Source organism: Tachypleus tridentatus, chromosome 2 (genome assembly GCF_004210375.1).
Source record: "Tachypleus tridentatus isolate NWPU-2018 chromosome 2, ASM421037v1, whole genome shotgun sequence".
Taxonomy (NCBI): Eukaryota; Metazoa; Arthropoda; class Merostomata; order Xiphosura; family Limulidae; genus Tachypleus; species Tachypleus tridentatus.
Genome location: NC_134826.1, coordinates 145,530,722 through 145,550,033, shown reverse-complemented (window position 1 = coordinate 145,550,033; position 19,312 = coordinate 145,530,722). Strand labels below are relative to the sequence as shown.

General features: G+C 33.2%; 2 protein-coding genes across 4 annotated transcripts in view; one reads left to right on the top strand and one right to left on the bottom strand.

The window, feature by feature from the left end:
- The window catches only part of LOC143245306 (uncharacterized), a 355,844-nt gene that overhangs the window by 236,747 nt on the left and 99,785 nt on the right, over window positions 1–19,312 (top strand). The gene's annotated exons all lie outside the window — the stretch shown is intronic.
- LOC143245302 (retinoic acid receptor RXR-like) lies at window positions 8,200–16,858 on the bottom strand (the record flags this gene model as incomplete). The annotated part of the gene is given in 5 exon segments (XM_076491491.1): window positions 8,200–8,470; window positions 8,472–8,542; window positions 14,023–14,044; window positions 14,046–14,248; window positions 16,720–16,858. Coding segments are annotated over 5 exon segments (615 nt in total), but the record flags the coding sequence as incomplete, so codon positions are not given.

Below are 19,312 nucleotides of genomic sequence, written 5' to 3'. Positions count from 1 at the left end.
TGAACAAATAAAATAAAGACACTCATGCAAGAATACGAACAGAGTTGGATTTTTTTTTTTCTGTCTGAGTCTCTTTAGGATAAGGATCCTTGGGCTGATGTAACAACAGATAATGTGGTTGTGAATCTTCTCTCTCTCTTTAGTTGTTTGGGTATATAATATTGTATACCCGGGAAAATCAAGTACACTAGACCTCTTTCTCCTTCCTTGTCATTGTTAGATTGGCATTATTAATACATTTAAAGTTAATACATGGGGGCCAGAGTGATGAACATAACTCAGACCCTTTTTAGGTCAATGTCCATGTACAGGGTGGCCCGTAAGTTCCTACCCATTCATATGTTATATTCAATTACGCATGTATTATAAATTTGTTTCTTTATTCACATAAATATGGCCGATGTAAGCCCATTTACACTTGAAGAGCGTATTGTGCATAATACGAGGTCTGTTCAAAAAATACGCGGACTGTTTGAATTGCGCGGCTCCAGTTGGTTCCAGGGGAATCCGCTTGGTGTCGCTAGGTTCGCACAGATCAGCTGATTACGACGTCATTTCCCGATTGCAGATATCTTCATTTGTGTATTAGCTACGCGGTTTTAAGTGAAGTGCGATTTTTTCGTTTGGCGGATTTCAGAATGAATGACCTGAAGGAGCAATGACTTGCTGTGAAATATTGTGTTAAACTTGGAAAATCTGCGACTGAAACTTTTTGCTATGCTTAACACGGCTTACGGTGATGTTACTATGAAGCGTACGGCATGTTTCAAGTGGCATGAACGTTTTAAGGATGGTCGACAGTTCATTGAAGATGATGAGCGTCTTGGACGTCCTTCCACGTCAACTGACGACCCACACGTCGACAAAATCAACACCCTGGAGCGGGCAAATCGACGTCTGACTGTCAGGGAGCTTGCTGAAGTGTGTGGGATATCAGTTGGATGTTGTTACGAGATTTTGACCGAAAAATTGAAGATGCACCGCGTTGCTGCAAAATCTATGCCTCAGAACTCGTGAGTGTTTGGCCAAACACTCGATCACTGTTCTTCCTCACCCCCCCTACTCACCTGACCTTGCTCCTTGCGATTTTTTCTTGTTCCCCAAACTCAAAAGACCCTTGAATGGAAGAAGATTTGAGACGATTCCCGAGATTAAGGCAAATGCGACGAAGGAGCTGGAGGACATTACAAAAGAAGCGTACCAGGACTGTTTCAACAAGTGGAAAAACCGTTGGGATAAGTGTGTGCGTTGGGGAGGAGAGTACTTTAAAGGGGTCCCAGACATGTAACTTCTAAATAAAGTACATTTTGTTTTATGACGTCAGTCCGCGTATTTTTTGAACAGCCCTCGTATTATGCAGCGAGAATGAGGGACAGCACAGAGATACACATGATCTATGGATGGGTAGGGACTTACGGGCCACCCTGTATATTGTACTTTCAAATTATCTAAATCTAGAATATATCTGGCCTGTTTTGTTTTAGCACCAGTATATATATATTATTTATTTATACTTAATTTAAGCTTAATGTTCTAATGTATAAGTTTATCGGGGAGAGGTGTTTAGGACTCTCTTCATCATATGTACAATACCTGTTTAGTTCGCATAACAGCTCATTTTTTCTCCAGTTTTTATCGAAATATTTTATTGTACTATGTAGAAGTCTATCCAGTATTGTTTGTGTATTAGAGTATTTGTACATTAACTTTGAGGAAGTGGTTTTAGGTACTCTATATGCTATTGTAATTAGTGTATTTTGTAATGTTTGCAGTTGTTTTACTTACGTTAATCCATGCAGGAGCTGCATAGTCTACTACTGGTTTAACGTATGTCTTGTATATTACAAGGATGTTTTCAGGTGTTGTTCCGCAGTTTTTTACCAGTTAGACTCCTAGCATAGTTTATTCTTCGCCAAATTTAAGTTTATGTTATTTACATGTTTTGTCCAGATAAGTTTACAATTACATGTTAGTCCTAAAAATTTTGCAGATGTAGCAGTCTGGAGAAGCGCTCCGTCGATTTAAATCTGCGGTGGTACTTTTTGACATTTCGTTGATTTTGAAAATATCACTAATTGTGTGTTTGCTGTTTATTTTAATTCTATATTTTTAGCAGTATTCACTTAACCTGTTTAGTTGTGGTTGTATGTTAGTGGCTACAATTTCTGGTGTAGGGGCACTTTTCCAAATTGCTACATCATCAGCGAACTGTGACTTACCATCCTTCCTTGAGGGACTCCAGCATCTGGAAGTGAAGAACTCCGAGAAAGTTCCCTCTACGTTTTCTATTTTCCACAATGTTAGATAACAAGGTAGTCCCATTTCATACATACGGAACCAAAGACCATTGCCTTACAGAGTCGAATGTTTTCTCGACATCGATGTAGTAGGCGACAGTGCATTCTTTTTTTTATTAAAGCTATTTATTATCGTTTCAGTAAACCTAATTAAATGATATGTCGTTTGTCTAATTTTCTAAATCCGTTTTGTTCCTCTGGTTATTTTGAAGTAATCTCCAAAAATGTGGCGAGTCTGTAACTTATTATTCATTCAATGTCTACACGGCTGGTCAGGCTGATTAGTCGATAACTGTTTGGCTTATTGGATGGTTTTCCTTCTTTGTTGAACGTCAACACACTAGCTTGCTTCCAAGAAATTTTCAAATAATTTTGGAGTGCCTTTTGTGAGGAGAATTGTTTGTATGCCATCATTTCCTGGTAATTTGTGTTTTGAATTCTTCACTGCTTGTTTGAGTTCAGTTAGTGTGATTATTATAATAATAAGTATTATCAGTGTTATTGTTAATAATATTGATTGGAAACTATGGTTTGTATAATTATATGTTATGTGTTACATGGTTGTAGAAACAGTTGTTCATGACTCAGTCATTATGTGTTTTGTAGTTGATATCTAAAGGTTTCTGCTTTTTCTTTGTTGGTGCTCGCTAAGGTGTTATGTTTCAGGGTTGGGTATTTTCTTGAAGCGGCTCCATTGATGAATCTTTTTAGGTGCAACCAAAACTTTCCAGGGTCAGTTTGTTCATTTAGTTGGGAGCAGAAGTTATCCCATTTTTCTTGTTTTAGCGTGCATCTACTAATACTTAAACCTGGTTTGTTTTGAATTTCACGCAAAACTAAACGAGGGCTATCTGCACTAGCCATCTCGAATTTAGCAGTGTAAGATTATAGGGAAGGCAGCTAGTCATCACCACTCATCGCCAACTCTTGGGCTACTCTTTTACCAACGAATAATGGGATTAACCGTCACATTATAACGCCCCCACGGCTGAAAGGGCGACCATGTTTGGCGCGACGGGAATTAGAACCCGCGACCTTCAGATTACGAGTCAAGTGTCTTAACCACCTGGCCATGCCAAGCCAATACTTAAGCAGTAAAATGTGGTGTAGCCAGAAATAATTTGTTTGTTACCAACTTCAATACAAAACACATGATGGTTGAATTATATATATTTGTTTTTGGTATTAACATGTGATAAACAATAAAAAAAGTTTGACAGATGTAAACAGCAGCAGACCTAACATATTTTAATACCTAACTAGATTTTCAGAACACTTTATTTTGGTTATGAGAAAGTTCATAAATACAATAAATTCATCTTGGCAGTAGACAGAAAAACAAACGGAACATAGTTTGAGCTTAGAATAATAATTATTCCACTTACATTGTGAAATACAGACAATACATAATAATTACGTGTTATGATACCAGTGATGTGGGAGAAATATTCAAAATGGGGGAAGTGTGGTATATTCGACCAATCAAAGTGAAGAAATATGTGTCATACATGCACGCCTAACATCTTGGGTCCGGGACTCACCTTATGGCCTTGAAAGCTCTTGGGTTCTGGATTAAATTTTAACATTCTCCAGCTTTTCCTGAGTGATATTCTTAATTTTCATGCACTTTTAATGGGACGAGTTGAAAAGTGAGGGGACCTGTCCCCCACTCCCACTGGAATCATAATATCCTATATTAAAATAAACGACACCAAACTAACAGACTTACCATTATATACAACATATTCACTAAACTACTTAGAACTTTACACACTATAACACAGATTATTTTCAAAAAATCGTAGGGCACAGCCAGTTATAAAGTGTCAGTTTGTTCAATATCATTAACATATATTAAATATTTTACCATTGTTTTCACAGTAACTAGTTTTCCTTTCTTTTATAAAGGTTCATATCCAATTTTATAAAAAGCTACTGAAGTACACATATGTGATTTATCATAAATACAGCAGGTCTTAGATTGATATGCATTTCTGTATATATCACACACACACACACACACACACAAAACATGGCTACCATGTATGTGGTTATTACAGATTTGAGCAAGTTGTGCCTATCTTAAAATATTCAATATTTCATAAGTATTTTTCAGAAACAATCAGCAGCAAAACGCCCCCTACTTACATCTAAAATGTCAAAATATGGCTTTGTATAAACAATCAGTTATTTCATACTTAACTTTGTTTAGCAGAAAGTTTTTTTTGTTGTTTTTTTAAATTTGCAGCACAAATGAACTGTTTGCTCTTCCAAACATAGGTAAATTCTTTGACAAAACACTTTGGTTGTCAGGACATGGAGCACTGTGCTTGACAAAATGCCACCTCAATAATCTCCATGTAATATGTTAAACACACAAAATGGCTCAATAATAGTGTATCGAAAACCCCTTGTTGGAACATAATCCGAGAAATATTTTATACAGATAATTTGAATATATTTCAACTGCACATCAGGGGTGCACAACCCAATTTTTTGTTGGGGTCAACCTGGAATGTTAGTGAGACTTGGAGGGCCATAATTTTTATTCCTCCAAAAAAGCATTTTGAGCCCTTTGCATTTCCTACTAACTCTCAAAATTATTTACAAAATGTCTACAATGGAGACACATTTAAATTTAATAACACAAAATATGGGTGTATTAAACAATTCTGTAGATAATGCTGAAATGTACTCCAGAAGAAACACTAAGTCATAAGATGTGGACAAACAAATTACATTCCACTTGTAACTTTATGGAACTATTTCATTTATGACAGTGTACTGTGAAGCCATAGTGATGTGGCAATTATAACTAATAAGTGAAATGGATTATGCTCTGTTGGAGTTAAACATATTTTGCATCAAATTACAAAAAAATGTTTTCAATTTTTGCACACTATAATTTTGTGTCACGGACTATAGAAAATAAGCTGGCAGACCAAATTTGGTCTGTGGGCTATATGCTGTGCACCTCTGAGTGTATGTTATGCTTGTTAGTTTGTTGTGATTCACTTTAGTACTAATAGCTCTGAGCAGATACTTTAACAAGCTTACTGAGGTGTTTATCTCTGTAGAATAATAATATACAGCAAATATAACAATGATTGGCACTTCAAGACTGAAACGTACACAAAATATCGATTTATAAAAATTGTCTTAAAACACTATAATAAATACATTTCATGTTAACAATCATTAAGATATTGTTTGTTCGAATCGTGTAAAGTATAAATATATTTTTAAGAAATATTTTTTTTCCTTTCTATTTCTATTTAAGCTCAAGCTTTTGATTTTTCCAAATAAACAAAAAGCCAACCACAAAAACTACATTTAAATATCTTCTAGGTAAAAAACAGTTAGTACTTATACAACATTCTGGCTATGTCCCTGAAATATACAGAATAGGTATAAATTAACATTTTACTAAAACGTATTTGACATGGTAATAAAAACCTATGAATCTCAATCTCAGCTAATTACATAAACAGAAGTAACATGGTTTGACTAGTACTCAAATAAGAACATGATTCTTTGTATTCCATGCAACCAATAGCAGTACTTTCTCGAACATGATTCTTTGTATTCCATGCAACCAATAGCAGTACTTTCTCGAACATGATTCTTTGTATTCCATGCAACCAATAGCAGTACTTTCTCGAACATGATTCTTTGTATTCCATGCAACCAATAGCAGTACTTTCTCGAAGTAGAAATGCCAAAAATAACTATTATTCTGACAAAAATAAAGAATGTATTCTGTTATTTAATAGAAGAGACTTTAAGATATTTTTAATTCATTACCATAGACATATATTCTTCCCCATAGTACTGCTATGGACACATCCATGAGGTGTATTATAAATATAAAACCTTTGCTGTGGGAGTAAAAAAAATGCGATATTAACCACATAATAGGTTTTGTGTTTTGTACACCATAAAGAAAGAATATAAAATCTCTTCAAAAGAAACCGGGTTTCCCAGTTTCAAATATATAATGAAAGATAAAAATAAAGCGTATTTATGTTTATGTAGAAAAATGACAGTGAGAGTTGAAATGTAAATCTTCTATAACTTGTGAGAGACAACATCGAGTTTCATCCATAATAACAAAATGGAATAATGGTTGAAAATAAGTAACATTATTCAGTTTCCCTGATCAGGCTGAAGAAGCCAGAATAGATTTCTTTTGCATAACATTCAATTTAAAGAAAATCCTAGGTGGTACAATTAGTGCTAACAAACTTGTAATTATCAATGAAACTTAAAGAAGTCATAAATTATATGCCTGACTTACAGTTATCAACATTTATCTATCTGCCAAGAGATTGAATTATCACAGAAACAGTGATAAAAGACAACAATGGTACACACAGACATCAATAAAAAGAAAGTGCTAAATAATGTAGAGACTGAAAGTGAGAAAGGCTTATCAGTATATCTCACACACTATAAACAATTATTATATTCTAGTTACAAGTTATACTATAATCTTCAATTATAAAAAGGATAAAAACTGACAATTTCCCTTCAAAATATAAAATATTAAAAACAAAACAAGAGATGGATTATATATATACTCAGCCAAAGACAGATCTCCAAACAATAGGAAAAAACTAGTAAGTTACCGAACCAAGTTGTACTCTCGGTTTACCTATATTACACACATACATTACAGGTTTTCAGGAATAAAAGTCATTTGGTTAGACTTGTGATGTTATATACAGTTTTAAGTTTCAAATCATAAGCATGCTTCAGCTGTTACTTTGTATGTATTCTAAGTTGATAAAACGTGAACCGTCCCACCCTAAATAGGTGCGAGAAACATTATAATAACAAAATGCTATTACTTTTTACCATTATATTCTTCGATGTCCCAACACAGGTGAAAAACAAAATATCTAAAAACCTTTAACAAGTTTTTTTAATTGAGGGTTACTGCCAAGTTCCAAGTCTAAGTGATATTTCTACCGTGAGATACAGCACACTATATCACAGTGGCCAATGGGTAGAAACATTACTGATATCTGTTTCATATTGGTTCATTTAACAGTGACAATTTAAAACCTTATATTTTATCATAATTCCTACTGTAAAAGCCACTAACATTTCTCAAAGAAATTTGCCATGAACTAAAAGCCAAGTAATTTAACAAAATAATAAAAATATGACTGAAGAATAAGCGGTTAGTTTCTTCTGAATACTAGTTTCCTTTCATTCTTAAATTCTTTATGATAAGGTTTAATATAAATACAACTGTCTTTACAGAAAAACAATTCGACATCAAATATACATTATTTTTTTAAAACTGTTATTGTCTTTTAACAGCCTAAATTCTAACTTTATTCATTTCTAAAAACATGAAAAAATAAATTTAAAACATTTTTACAACAAGGATTCTTTAACTCACTAACTGCTGATTTGCCACATACAGTACAGTCTGCCTTGGCAGTTGAACACAAATGTTCGGTAGATGGTGCGCAGCTTGCAAATATTCTACTTGTGTTTAAAGCAGCTGCAGCCAAAGGGTTAGGTGTTCTGGAAATCAGCAAGCAAGTTTAACACACAATGTTTCAAACTGAGCTTTCTTATGCCACACTTAAGCCATTAATGTTGTTAGTATGTGGCAAATATTTAAAAATACAACTTATTTAAATGTGGTTATCTTCAAATTACGAGTTAAAATATAGTGTATATTTCTATCTTGGTTTGCTACAATGACGAAGAACAAAACAGATTAGAGAGAACAGTAACTATTTTAACCTATGTTACCTGGATTAATAGTACTCTGGTAATATATCTGCTACACAAAAGTATACACAAATCCTTTTCCAGTTGCACTTCTGTTAAAGTGAGCTTTATCATACATTCTACAACTAAAAGCCTGTACCGCAGCGTATCAAGTAGCTGATGATAAAGATGTTAGTATGAAACTAATTAAGGAAAAGAGGAACAATCTTCAAAACCTCCTAAACATATCAAAGGTGTAACAATCAGGCGTTAGAGGGTGTTTGCAACATCATCATCAAATATTTGTCAATAGGCAAGTTGTTAATTAGCTTATAGAAGAAAAGGTGTTCCACACAAGTGAGGCCTATGGTCCGGAGAGCTGGAAGACGCAGGAGCAGCTTGGCAAAACGACCTGGCTGCTTTGGGGAGTTTTTTTTTACAATATTCTTCCAAGGCTGCATACACTTTTTCTCGGAGGGTTTCAACGTACGAGGTCATTGTTAAGCCCTTCGCATCTGTTGGAGAAACAGTAAACACAGTTTTTGTTTATGTCACTTAGTTTTGTTTTTAGATTTTATGCACTATAAAATTAATAAACAAAAAATAATGATTTTAATTACCAGTTACACTGAGAAACAAATGTTTTGCAACCAGTAGAACTCTTGTCGAAGATCTCAGAAACTTTGATATTTAATATCTACTCTTCCAAACTTATAAGTTTAAAAAGGCTTTATGAGTTAACACGCCTCACTTTTCTAATTATTCCTCTTATTATAAGAATTTTATTGTCTTTAAATCCAGGACATGAATAGTCCAGAAAGTTGAATATTTGTACATCAAGCAGGGATATTTTTCGTATGCATGTCTGATATCCAAGTCAGAATTCTAATCAGTGATGTAGAGAAAACCCACTTGTAGAGAAAAATATATATGTAAAAATGGCTCATTTGCATCGAGAAAAATGTTTTTTACATAGAGGAGCGAACAACGTTTCAACCTTCTTCGGTCATGGTCAGTTTCTCAACCCAAATGAGCCATTTTTTACATATACAAGTCATAATTCTGCCAAATTTCCTTATTATACATTGTATCTAATGTTCTACAATTCCCAACATCCCTGGTACTTCAACATACTGACGTCTGACAGTAAATGATAGTAAAGTTAGTTGTCTTCAAGGCTCACATTAATGAAAATGAGTACGAAACAGGTGTGAGCTTGTAAGTTATTTAAAGCACATTACTTGTACCTTCAAGTAAAGTTTCCAGGGTACATTGAAAACAATTATGTTTTTTAAACATCGCATGTAATCTTAGCAAAATATACAAGCACTTACAATAAGATACATTTACATGGTAGAAAATTATGATGTTTCTGAAAAAAAACAAACCACAATTATTAACAAATGTTTAACACAACAAATGCGGAGATACTCTTGGACAATAGAGTATTATAATAATAGTCAAGTAAGTGTTTTTAATTCACTCATCTATTTCGATACACTGAAAGAATACACTGGAAGAACTTTTGCTTCCTTTAATTAAAAAACAAACTATATTAAGATATAGTTACAAATATTGGTCAAAACTAAACTATATTTATTAATGGCATAGAATAATTTGATGACTAACTATGGTTCATACAAAGCTCTCATCACACTGGTAGTAAATAATGGCAAGTCTATAAACTTACAATGCTAAACTCAAGGATTTAATTCTGTGTGGTGGACAGAGAGCAAAGGTCCAATTACGTAGCTAAATAAACAGTATAATGCTTTTAACGTTATTGTTCTTTATAAAGAAATTTTAACAACTTCTGAGGCATTGTGTAAACATTCCAACTCTCAATAAACAGCAGTTAACTTTAAAATTACATTTTATTTGCTTAAAAATAGTTTTATCACATTTTCTGGTAAGTGTTTACTTTTGAAGGACTGTTGGGTGTTTTCTTCCAACCATGGGACACTTTTCATAAACCAACTATTAGTTTGGTTTGATTTTGAATTTCATGCAAAGCTGCACAAAGGCTATCTGCATTAACCATCCCTAATTTAGCAGTGTAAGACTAGAAGGAAAATAGCTAGTCATCACTGCCAACTCTTAGGCTGCTCTTTTACCAATGAAGCATGGGTTTTACTGTCACATTATAACGCCCCAATGGCTGAAAGGGCAAGCATGTTTCATGCGATGGGAATTTGAACCGAGACCCTCACACTGCAAGATGAATGCCATAACCACCCAGCCAAGCTAAGCCTAAACAAACCATCACATAATAAGTATTAATCTCTGTTGCATCTCTGATAATTATATAACTAATTTTGTGTTTAAGTCTCACAATAAAAGCTAAATATTCTTCCTACAAGTTTCTGAAACATCTGACATTCTTCATTTTTCTGTTTTAATACACTATAGTTTACTTTCTGCAGAAAACCTACCCTGTAAAGATTATACCATACGACATATCACTGATTTTGCAGTAGCAACAATGATTAATATTTTGGAATTGGGAGTACATTTTACTTAAGAATAAGGTAGTAAAAGTGAAATTATTTTAGTTTATGGTCCTACCAAAGATGTGCAGGTTTATTTTGTGAGTTTCCATCACTAAACTGAAATAATTTTCCAAACCTGCATTACAGTCCACGTAAGAGAGAAGTCTTAGAATAAAACAAGGATTTCCTGTAAGTTCACTAGAAAATGTTCAGCCACCTGAAGTAACTACTAACAAGGAGTAATGTCTCTTAACGATGAACATTATGTGTCAGTAGGGGGAGACTTGCATATTTATCCTGTTCCTTTCTCATCTTTAGTACCTGACGAACCTTACAGATAAGTTATTATATGTCTAAAGGAAAAACAGACAGGAACTACAAATTACAAAAAACAGACTTTTGAGACAGAAAACTGACCAAATATCCCAGTCACAATGGTTTTGAAAGATGGATATGCCACAGGAAACATGTTCAGGAACAAGTTAGCTGCTGCGACAAATTATGTGAAGTACTTCCATTAACATTCTATCACTAGAATAACAATACTGAAACCGTCCTGCCAATTCCTGGACAACAATACTGAAACTGCCATGCCAATTCCTGAACACTTATATGTGTTAGAACAGTTGGACTGAAAAGAATAAAAGTGGAAATCTGTCAGATTAAGAAATACCAAATATTACAGGATATAGAAATACCAAATATTACTGGATACAGAAATACCAAATATTACAGGATACAGAAATACCAAATATTACAGAATACAGAAATACCAAATATTACAGGATATAGAAATACCAAATATTACAGGATATAGAAATACCAAATATTACAGGATATAGAAATACCAAATATTACAGGATATAGAAATACCAAATATTACTGGATATAGAAATACCAAATATTACTGGATACAGAAATACCAAATATTACTGGATACAGAAATACCAAATATTACTGGATATAGAAATACCAAATATTACAGGATACAGAAATACCAAATATTACAGGATACAGAAATACCAAATATTACTGGATACAGAAATACCAAATATTACAGGATACAGAAATACCAAATATTACAGGATACAGAAATACCAAATATTACTGGATATAGAAATACCAAATATTACTGGATATAGAAATACCAAATATTACAGGATATAGAAATACCAAATATTACTGGATACAGAAATACCAAATATTACTGGATACAGAAATACCAAATATTACTGGATACAGAAATACCAAATATTACAGGATATAGAAATACCAAATATTACAGGATATAGAAATACCAAATATTACAGGATATAGAAATACCAAATATTACTGGATACAGAAATACCAAATATTACAGGATATAGAAATACCAAATATTACTGGATATAGAAATACCAAATATTACTGGATATAGAAATACCAAATATTACTGGATATAGAAATACCAAATATTACAGGGTATAGAAATACCAAATATTACTGGATACAGAAATACCAAATATTACTGGATACAGAAATACCAAATATTACAGGATACAGAAATACCAAATATTACAGGATACAGAAATACCAAATATTACAGGATACAGAAATACCAAATATTACAGGATATAGAAATACCAAATATTACTGGATATAGAAATACCAAATATTACTGGATATAGAAATACCAAATATTACTGGATATAGAAATACCAAATATTACTGGATATAGAAATACCAAATATTACAGGATATAGAAATACCAAATATTACTGGATATAGAAATACCAAATATTACTGGATACAGAAATACCAAATATTACAGGATATAGAAATACCAAATATTACTGGATATAGAAATACCAAATATTACTGGATACAGAAATACCAAATATTACAGGATACAGAAATACCAAATATTACAGGATACAGAAATACCAAATATTACTGGATACAGAAATACCAAATATTACTGGATACAGAAATACCAAATATTACTGGATACAGAAATACCAAATATTACTGGATACAGAAATACCAAATATTACTGGATACAGAAATACCAAATATTACTGGATATAGAAATACCAAATATTACTGGATACAGAAATACCAAATATTACTGGATACAGAAATACCAAATATTACTGGATATAGAAATACCAAATATTACTGGATACAGAAATACCAAATATTACAGGGTATAGAAATACCAAATATTACAGGGTATAGAAATACCAAATATTACAGGGTATAGAAATACCAAATATTACTGGATACAGAAATACCAAATATTACTGGATACAGAAATACCAAATATTACTGGATATAGAAATACCAAATATTACTGGATATAGAAATACCAAATACTACTGGATACAGAAATACCAAATATTACTGGATATAGAAATACCAAATATTACAGGATACAGAAATACCAAATATTACTGGATATAGAAATACCAAATATTACAGGATATAGAAATACCAAATATTACTGGATATAGAAATACCAAATATTACTGGATACAGAAATACCAAATATTACAGGATATAGAAATACCAAATATTACAGGATACAGAAATACCAAATATTACTGGATATAGAAAGTTTTGTGACAAAGATCTTTTTGTTCAAAAGTCAAAACTTATCGATCATGACAATTAGGACTCGTGCGAAATTAGTGAATGGGAGGTTGCCCCCTCCAAAAACACATTTATTATCTCTGACACTGTATATTAAAGTGTGATCCCTCCTGTAGATGTAATCATTATAGAATCACTGATGGAACACAGTTATTTGATGAAATAACTCTAACAGTTTGCAGCTCAGGAAAACTTGTGGAACTTCCTCAGACAGGTCATAAATCCCTTCACATGTTGAAGTGTATAATGATACTGTGAAAATATGAGCACTGCTTTGGTTAGAGGCACAAAATTAATCTCCACATAACCAACCCATGAACATGGTAATGCCATAAGTCACCTGGGTGCCTGAGAAGCAAGAAAAACATAACTTCTTACCAATTATAAAAATCAAAGTCCATTAGATGCATTGCCAAATCTAGTGTCAGACCAACAGGAAGATTCAAAAACTGAAAAATCCAATTCAAGAAAAATTTAAATAATAACTGAAATTTATTATTTATTAGCTAAAAACATTTATACCACCTTAGTTTTTAACATTAGAGAAACATTCAGTACCAAGAGCAGTAAGTGAATGAAACAACACATGGTTATGTAACTTGTGTTGAGGATAATTGTTTATTATACTGCAAATTGATATGATGTGCAAGTTTAACAACACTTTAAAAGTAAGAAAACAGGAGTACAATCACTAGTGCTGGTGCATCTTACTAGAATGAAGACAGGAAATACCTGAGACACAAAAGTGTCACTATACCACTCAGCAGCCCTTAGTTACTCTTTAGTAACATGAAAGTGAAGTGCAGTACTACAAATAAACTTATTCACTACTGAAAATTGAGTGATAAATTCATATTAGAAAAATGAAAACATACCTGGGTTGAAGAGAATTATGGCTCAGAAGACATCCCAGTTCAATCTTGTTCATTTTCAGCTCTCTCATCTTGGCCACCAACTCATTCAAAACTCGATCAAAGATGGGACCTATACCAGCACTATGTGCACTGCTCTGATGAATAACTAATCCTGTACCAAGGACAATTCCATCTTTGAATTTGACAGAATTAAAGGAAAATGCAGCTATCAGGAGTTCATTCCAGCCTAGTGTACATATGAACAAAATAGGATATAATCTTTTTTGTAAATGCAATAAAATTACTATCTGTATTACAAATAAAAATAAGATAAATAAGTAGCAGTTAACTGGTTTTGTAATGATATTACACAAAATATAAACAAATGTCATCTTAGTTTTTATTTTCATTGTAGTATGTTAACAGTATACTTCTGAAGGGCAGAAAGAAATGACACGACAGCTTCCTCACAAGAAGGCACTCAAAGAGATAAGCAATAAGCAGCGACAGCTCTCCTCACAAGAGGCACTCAAAGAGATAAGCAATAAATGCGACAGCTTTCTCACAAGGAGGCACTCAAAGAGATAAGCAATAAGCAGACAGCTTCCTCACAAGAAAGCACTCAAAGAGATAAGCAACAAATGTGACAGCTTCCTCACAAGAAGGCACTCAAAAGAGATAAGCAACAAACGCGACAGCTTCCTCACAAGAAGGCACTCAAAGGATAAGCAATAAATCGACAGCTTTCTCACAAGAAAGCACTCAAAGGATAAGCAACAAGCAGGACAGCTTCTCTCACAAGAAGGCACTCAAAGAGAGATAAGCAATAAACGGGCAACTCTCCTGAGAGAGGCACTCAAAGAGATAAGCAATAAAGCGACAGCTCTCTCACAAGAAGGCACTCAAAGGGATAAGCATAAGCGGGACAGCTTCCTCACAAGAAGGCACTCAAAGAGATAAGCAATAACGCAGACAGCTTCCTCACAAGAGAGGCACTCAAAGGGATAAGCAAAAACCGGCAGCTCCTCACAAGAAGGCACTCAAAGAGATAAGCAATAAGCCAGACAGCTTCCTCACAAGAAGGCACTCAAAGGATAAGCAATAAACGGGCAGCTCTCCTCACAAGAAGGCACTCAAAGAGATATAATAATGCATGCCAGACAGCTTCCTCACAAGGCACTCAAAGGATATAAGCAATAAACACAACAGCTTCCTCACAGAAGGCACTCAAAAGAGATAAAGCAATAAACACGACAGCTTCCTCACAAGAAGGCACTCAAAGGAGATAAGCAATAAACACGACAGCTTCCTCACAAGAAAGCACTCAAAGAGATAAACAATAAATCACGACAGCTTCCTCACAAAGGCACTCAAAGAGATAAGCAATAAACACGGGCTTCCTCACAAAAGGCACTCAAAGAGATAAGCAGTACTTGGGACAGCTTCCTCACAGAAGGCACTCAAAGAGATAAGCAATTAGCGTGACAGTTTCCTCACAGGAAGACACTGAAGACAGAAGTAATTAATGTAACAGCATCCTTACAGTGCAGATTTTTAATATCTAACTAGCCATGACAGAAATATTACATATATTTTTTACAGTATTTTTTATGAAGAATATTACTATGAAGAGAAAGATGGAAGTGGAATAAAATCTTATGGTGATTAGAAATTAGAATATATTCCAATTATTTGACAATATAAGGTATCACTAACCAATCTCTAAGAAGCATTATTTTTCCTGAAGAAAGTACCACTAAACACCAGTTTAAAAGAACTCAAATTTTATCACCTTTAAGTAATCTGAGCATTTAGTTTTATTACATTTGTGTACATATTAACAAACAAATGTTTAGTAGTTACTATCTTCAGGTAGTATATTATTTAACCTTCTAAGAGGTACCAAACAGTTTTAAATGTATTAGTTTTGGGTAAAATTTAGGACAAAATTTATTATTTTTTATTGCAACATACAAGCATTTGATTTTTTAGGGTACTCACTAATCTTAACATAACTTAATCTGTCTTCTTAAATTGTACCATATGCTTTTAAAATGGCCTTAAATAATTTTCAATTTAATCTATTATAATGTATAAAATTATGACCTATATTTCCAGAATGTATCTTTATTAACTTCATATTTTACCACAATAGTTTCCAACGAAGTTGTAATGATAATTATTCAACTAATAAAGTAATAGGTCATTACTGTATTAATCTTAACAGAAATGTCTCTTAACAAGCTTCATTTTGTATTAATAATAACAATAATAATAATTTCCAGCTTATAATTCAAAGGTACTTACCACTTTTCTGTTACACTACCTAATATCTTAAAGGTACCTACAAGTCTAAGTAACAGTAAGTATATAATTATCAAGAGGGTTTTTTTTGTTTTTGAATTTCGTGCAAAGCTACGACGAGGGTTATCTGCACTATCCGTCCCTAATTTAGCAGTGTAAATCTAGAGGGAAGGTAGCTAGTCATCACCACCCACCGCCAAATCTTGGGCTACTATTTTACCAACAAATAGTGAGACTGACTACACATTATAATGCTCCCACAGCTGATAAGGGCAAGCATGTTTGGTGCGACGGGATGTCGAACTTGTGACCCTCGCATTACAACTTGAACACCTTAACCTACTTGGCCATGCTGGGCCTTTATCAAGGGGTACTTATTATTCTAAAATATCAGCATCTGGTATTAGTACTTACCAGTCTTAAGTAAAACCACCTGGTCTTCAATAGGTAAATCACTAAAGTGTGGTATGTGTTTAGCCCAGTTCACTAACTGATACAACTGTCTGTCAGCTGCTTTACACATGTTAGCAACTGGTTCTTTCTGAAAAATCAAAAACAATTATTTTTTTTGTAGATGTACATTCAAACTTTATTCGCATTTTGTTTTTTCGCTGACTACAAAACATAACCTTCAAGTTTTATGGTGACAAGTAACCCACTTGAGTAAAATGTATTCTCAGAATGACTTCGTATGGGATATTAAAATTAAAGTACAGAAGATCAAAACGTTCTTCTGTACTTTAGGTTAACTCTATCTCAACCATCTTGAGAATACATTTTAACTCTAAGATTTTGTACTATCTTTAGTTTGAAAAAAATGAAAGTTTTTCTCTGATAATTGCTTCAAGAACGTTGTTTCAATGCACAGAATGACTTCACACACCCTTCTAATGTACAGTTGCTAATAACAATTTTGTCTAAACAACGAATCACCTAATGTATAAATCACCATTTTGTTTTAAACCTATGTTGTTTCTTTCACTTTGATTTCATAGTTTACAGCCTAAGGTTTATATCTCAGTGACTTTATATGAAGCAACAATATTGTTCTTAATTTTAATTATCTCAATACAATTGCATGAGATAAAGTAAAGAACTAACAAGTTTTATTGTTGTTAGTTTAGTTCTTAATAATCTAATTTCTCATGCAATTTTATTATATTTCAAATAATAACTAACGGTAAAAACAAATAAATGTTAAAATTATGTGATTAATATATTTCTAAATTACAGAAAACTAATAAACTGGATTTATTATTAATTCCAGAAAGAAAGATGTTTCAAAAGAAAAAAAAACAACACAAGTTTATCTTCAGCAACCTTGTTTTGGTTAATGTTACATGCTTAAAATCTCACACTGCTTTTAAATAAAGTTGGCACACAGCTACTGCTAATATACAGAGAATAACTCCTCCTGAAACCATGATCTTTCTTTGGAAGTAGATGTGGGATGTCAGATGATCATTGTTATAAATGCATATTTCTTGAAAGTTTTTTTGTTTGGAAACTCAATAGATGAAACATTAGATCATTCTAATAACTAGGATTGATTCCTTTTCTAATTTATTAAGTTAAAAAATGATGCTGAAAAATACAAAACTCAAAATAATGGCTGCATTACACAGCAACTTCAAGGGTAATTTTGATGCAATGATATGTGTCACCAAGCGTAACATTAAAGGACAGCAAGTAACATTTTGCTCCCTCTAGGAAGTCCTATCACTAAATCAAACTAAATTTTAACAAAACAAAAGCCAAAAGAGAAGGAACCTCAAAGCCAACCCTTATCATTCAAATGTTTATTACGCTTTTCCTTAAATGTCTTCACATTAACTATGTCCAACATATTTGAAGGTAACCTGTTCCAAATGATAACCACTCTGCTATAAAAAATAAAGCTGTTTTAGATGAAATGACTTCTTTCCTGACAACATTCCCTAGTTTCACTATTCTCATCATAAAATACAAAATTTTATGAATCAACACTATTAATTCTCTTAAGAATCTTAAACATCTCAGTCAGATTCCCTCTAACTATTTTCTAAGAGGAAAATAAGTTCAGAAATCTTAACTAATCCTTAGATGATAGCATTTCCATCCGAAGTATCATTCTAGCAGTCCATCTCTGAACCATTTCCAACAATTCAATGCTCTTCATTAGGTAAGGAACTCATGAATGAACACACAAACACACACACACTACTAACAACAATATTTAGCTGGTGTCATGGGGTTCGTCATGCAACCACGTCAATCAGGTGTTCCTATCTTTAATTATATTTTAAGTTTCAATATAAATTATGGATCTTGTCAATGCTTTTCCTAAAACTTTTGTTAAACATTATAATATTCCTATAATATCATATAGGATATGAATATAGAATATATGAATATAGGATATAGAATATCAGAAACACATTTCTGATAAGTACTTATCTACTCTCTTATGTATAGCTGTTCTCCTGCAGTGGTGCCCGTAAATGCAGAACTGTTTTAATGCATGGATGCCACAAGTCTCTAACTCCCACTCCATTGGAATTGGCTGATTCCAGAGAGTCTTTCACAAAAATCATCATTCGTCAACCCTCCACCAATAGGGTAAAACATTCTGTCATGATGCATACGACTACATCTGTTCAATTCTACCAAACTATCACTTTGAGTTTAGGAAAGAAAAAGAGAATGCCAGTTTCCAGTGGGAAAGAAGAATGGGAAGTGTGATAGTATAGGAAAATTATAATTTCCAGTAAGGTATATTGCCTTCTCTCACATAAATAGCTAGAATACCACACTGAATAAGTGGAAAGACTGTTGCAAGGAAAGACAGAGGTATCTTTGGAAAGTATCTGAAGAACAGTCCCAAGAGGAATAGTCACTTTCTAAGATCCAACATGGAGGATTGCAACACTTCTGAAAGAAATAAACTTTTGCACGTCGCGGAAATATGTTTTACATATGGTTGGAAAACAGAGAAGCACATCCAAGTAGGGAAATAACTAAGGTCCGA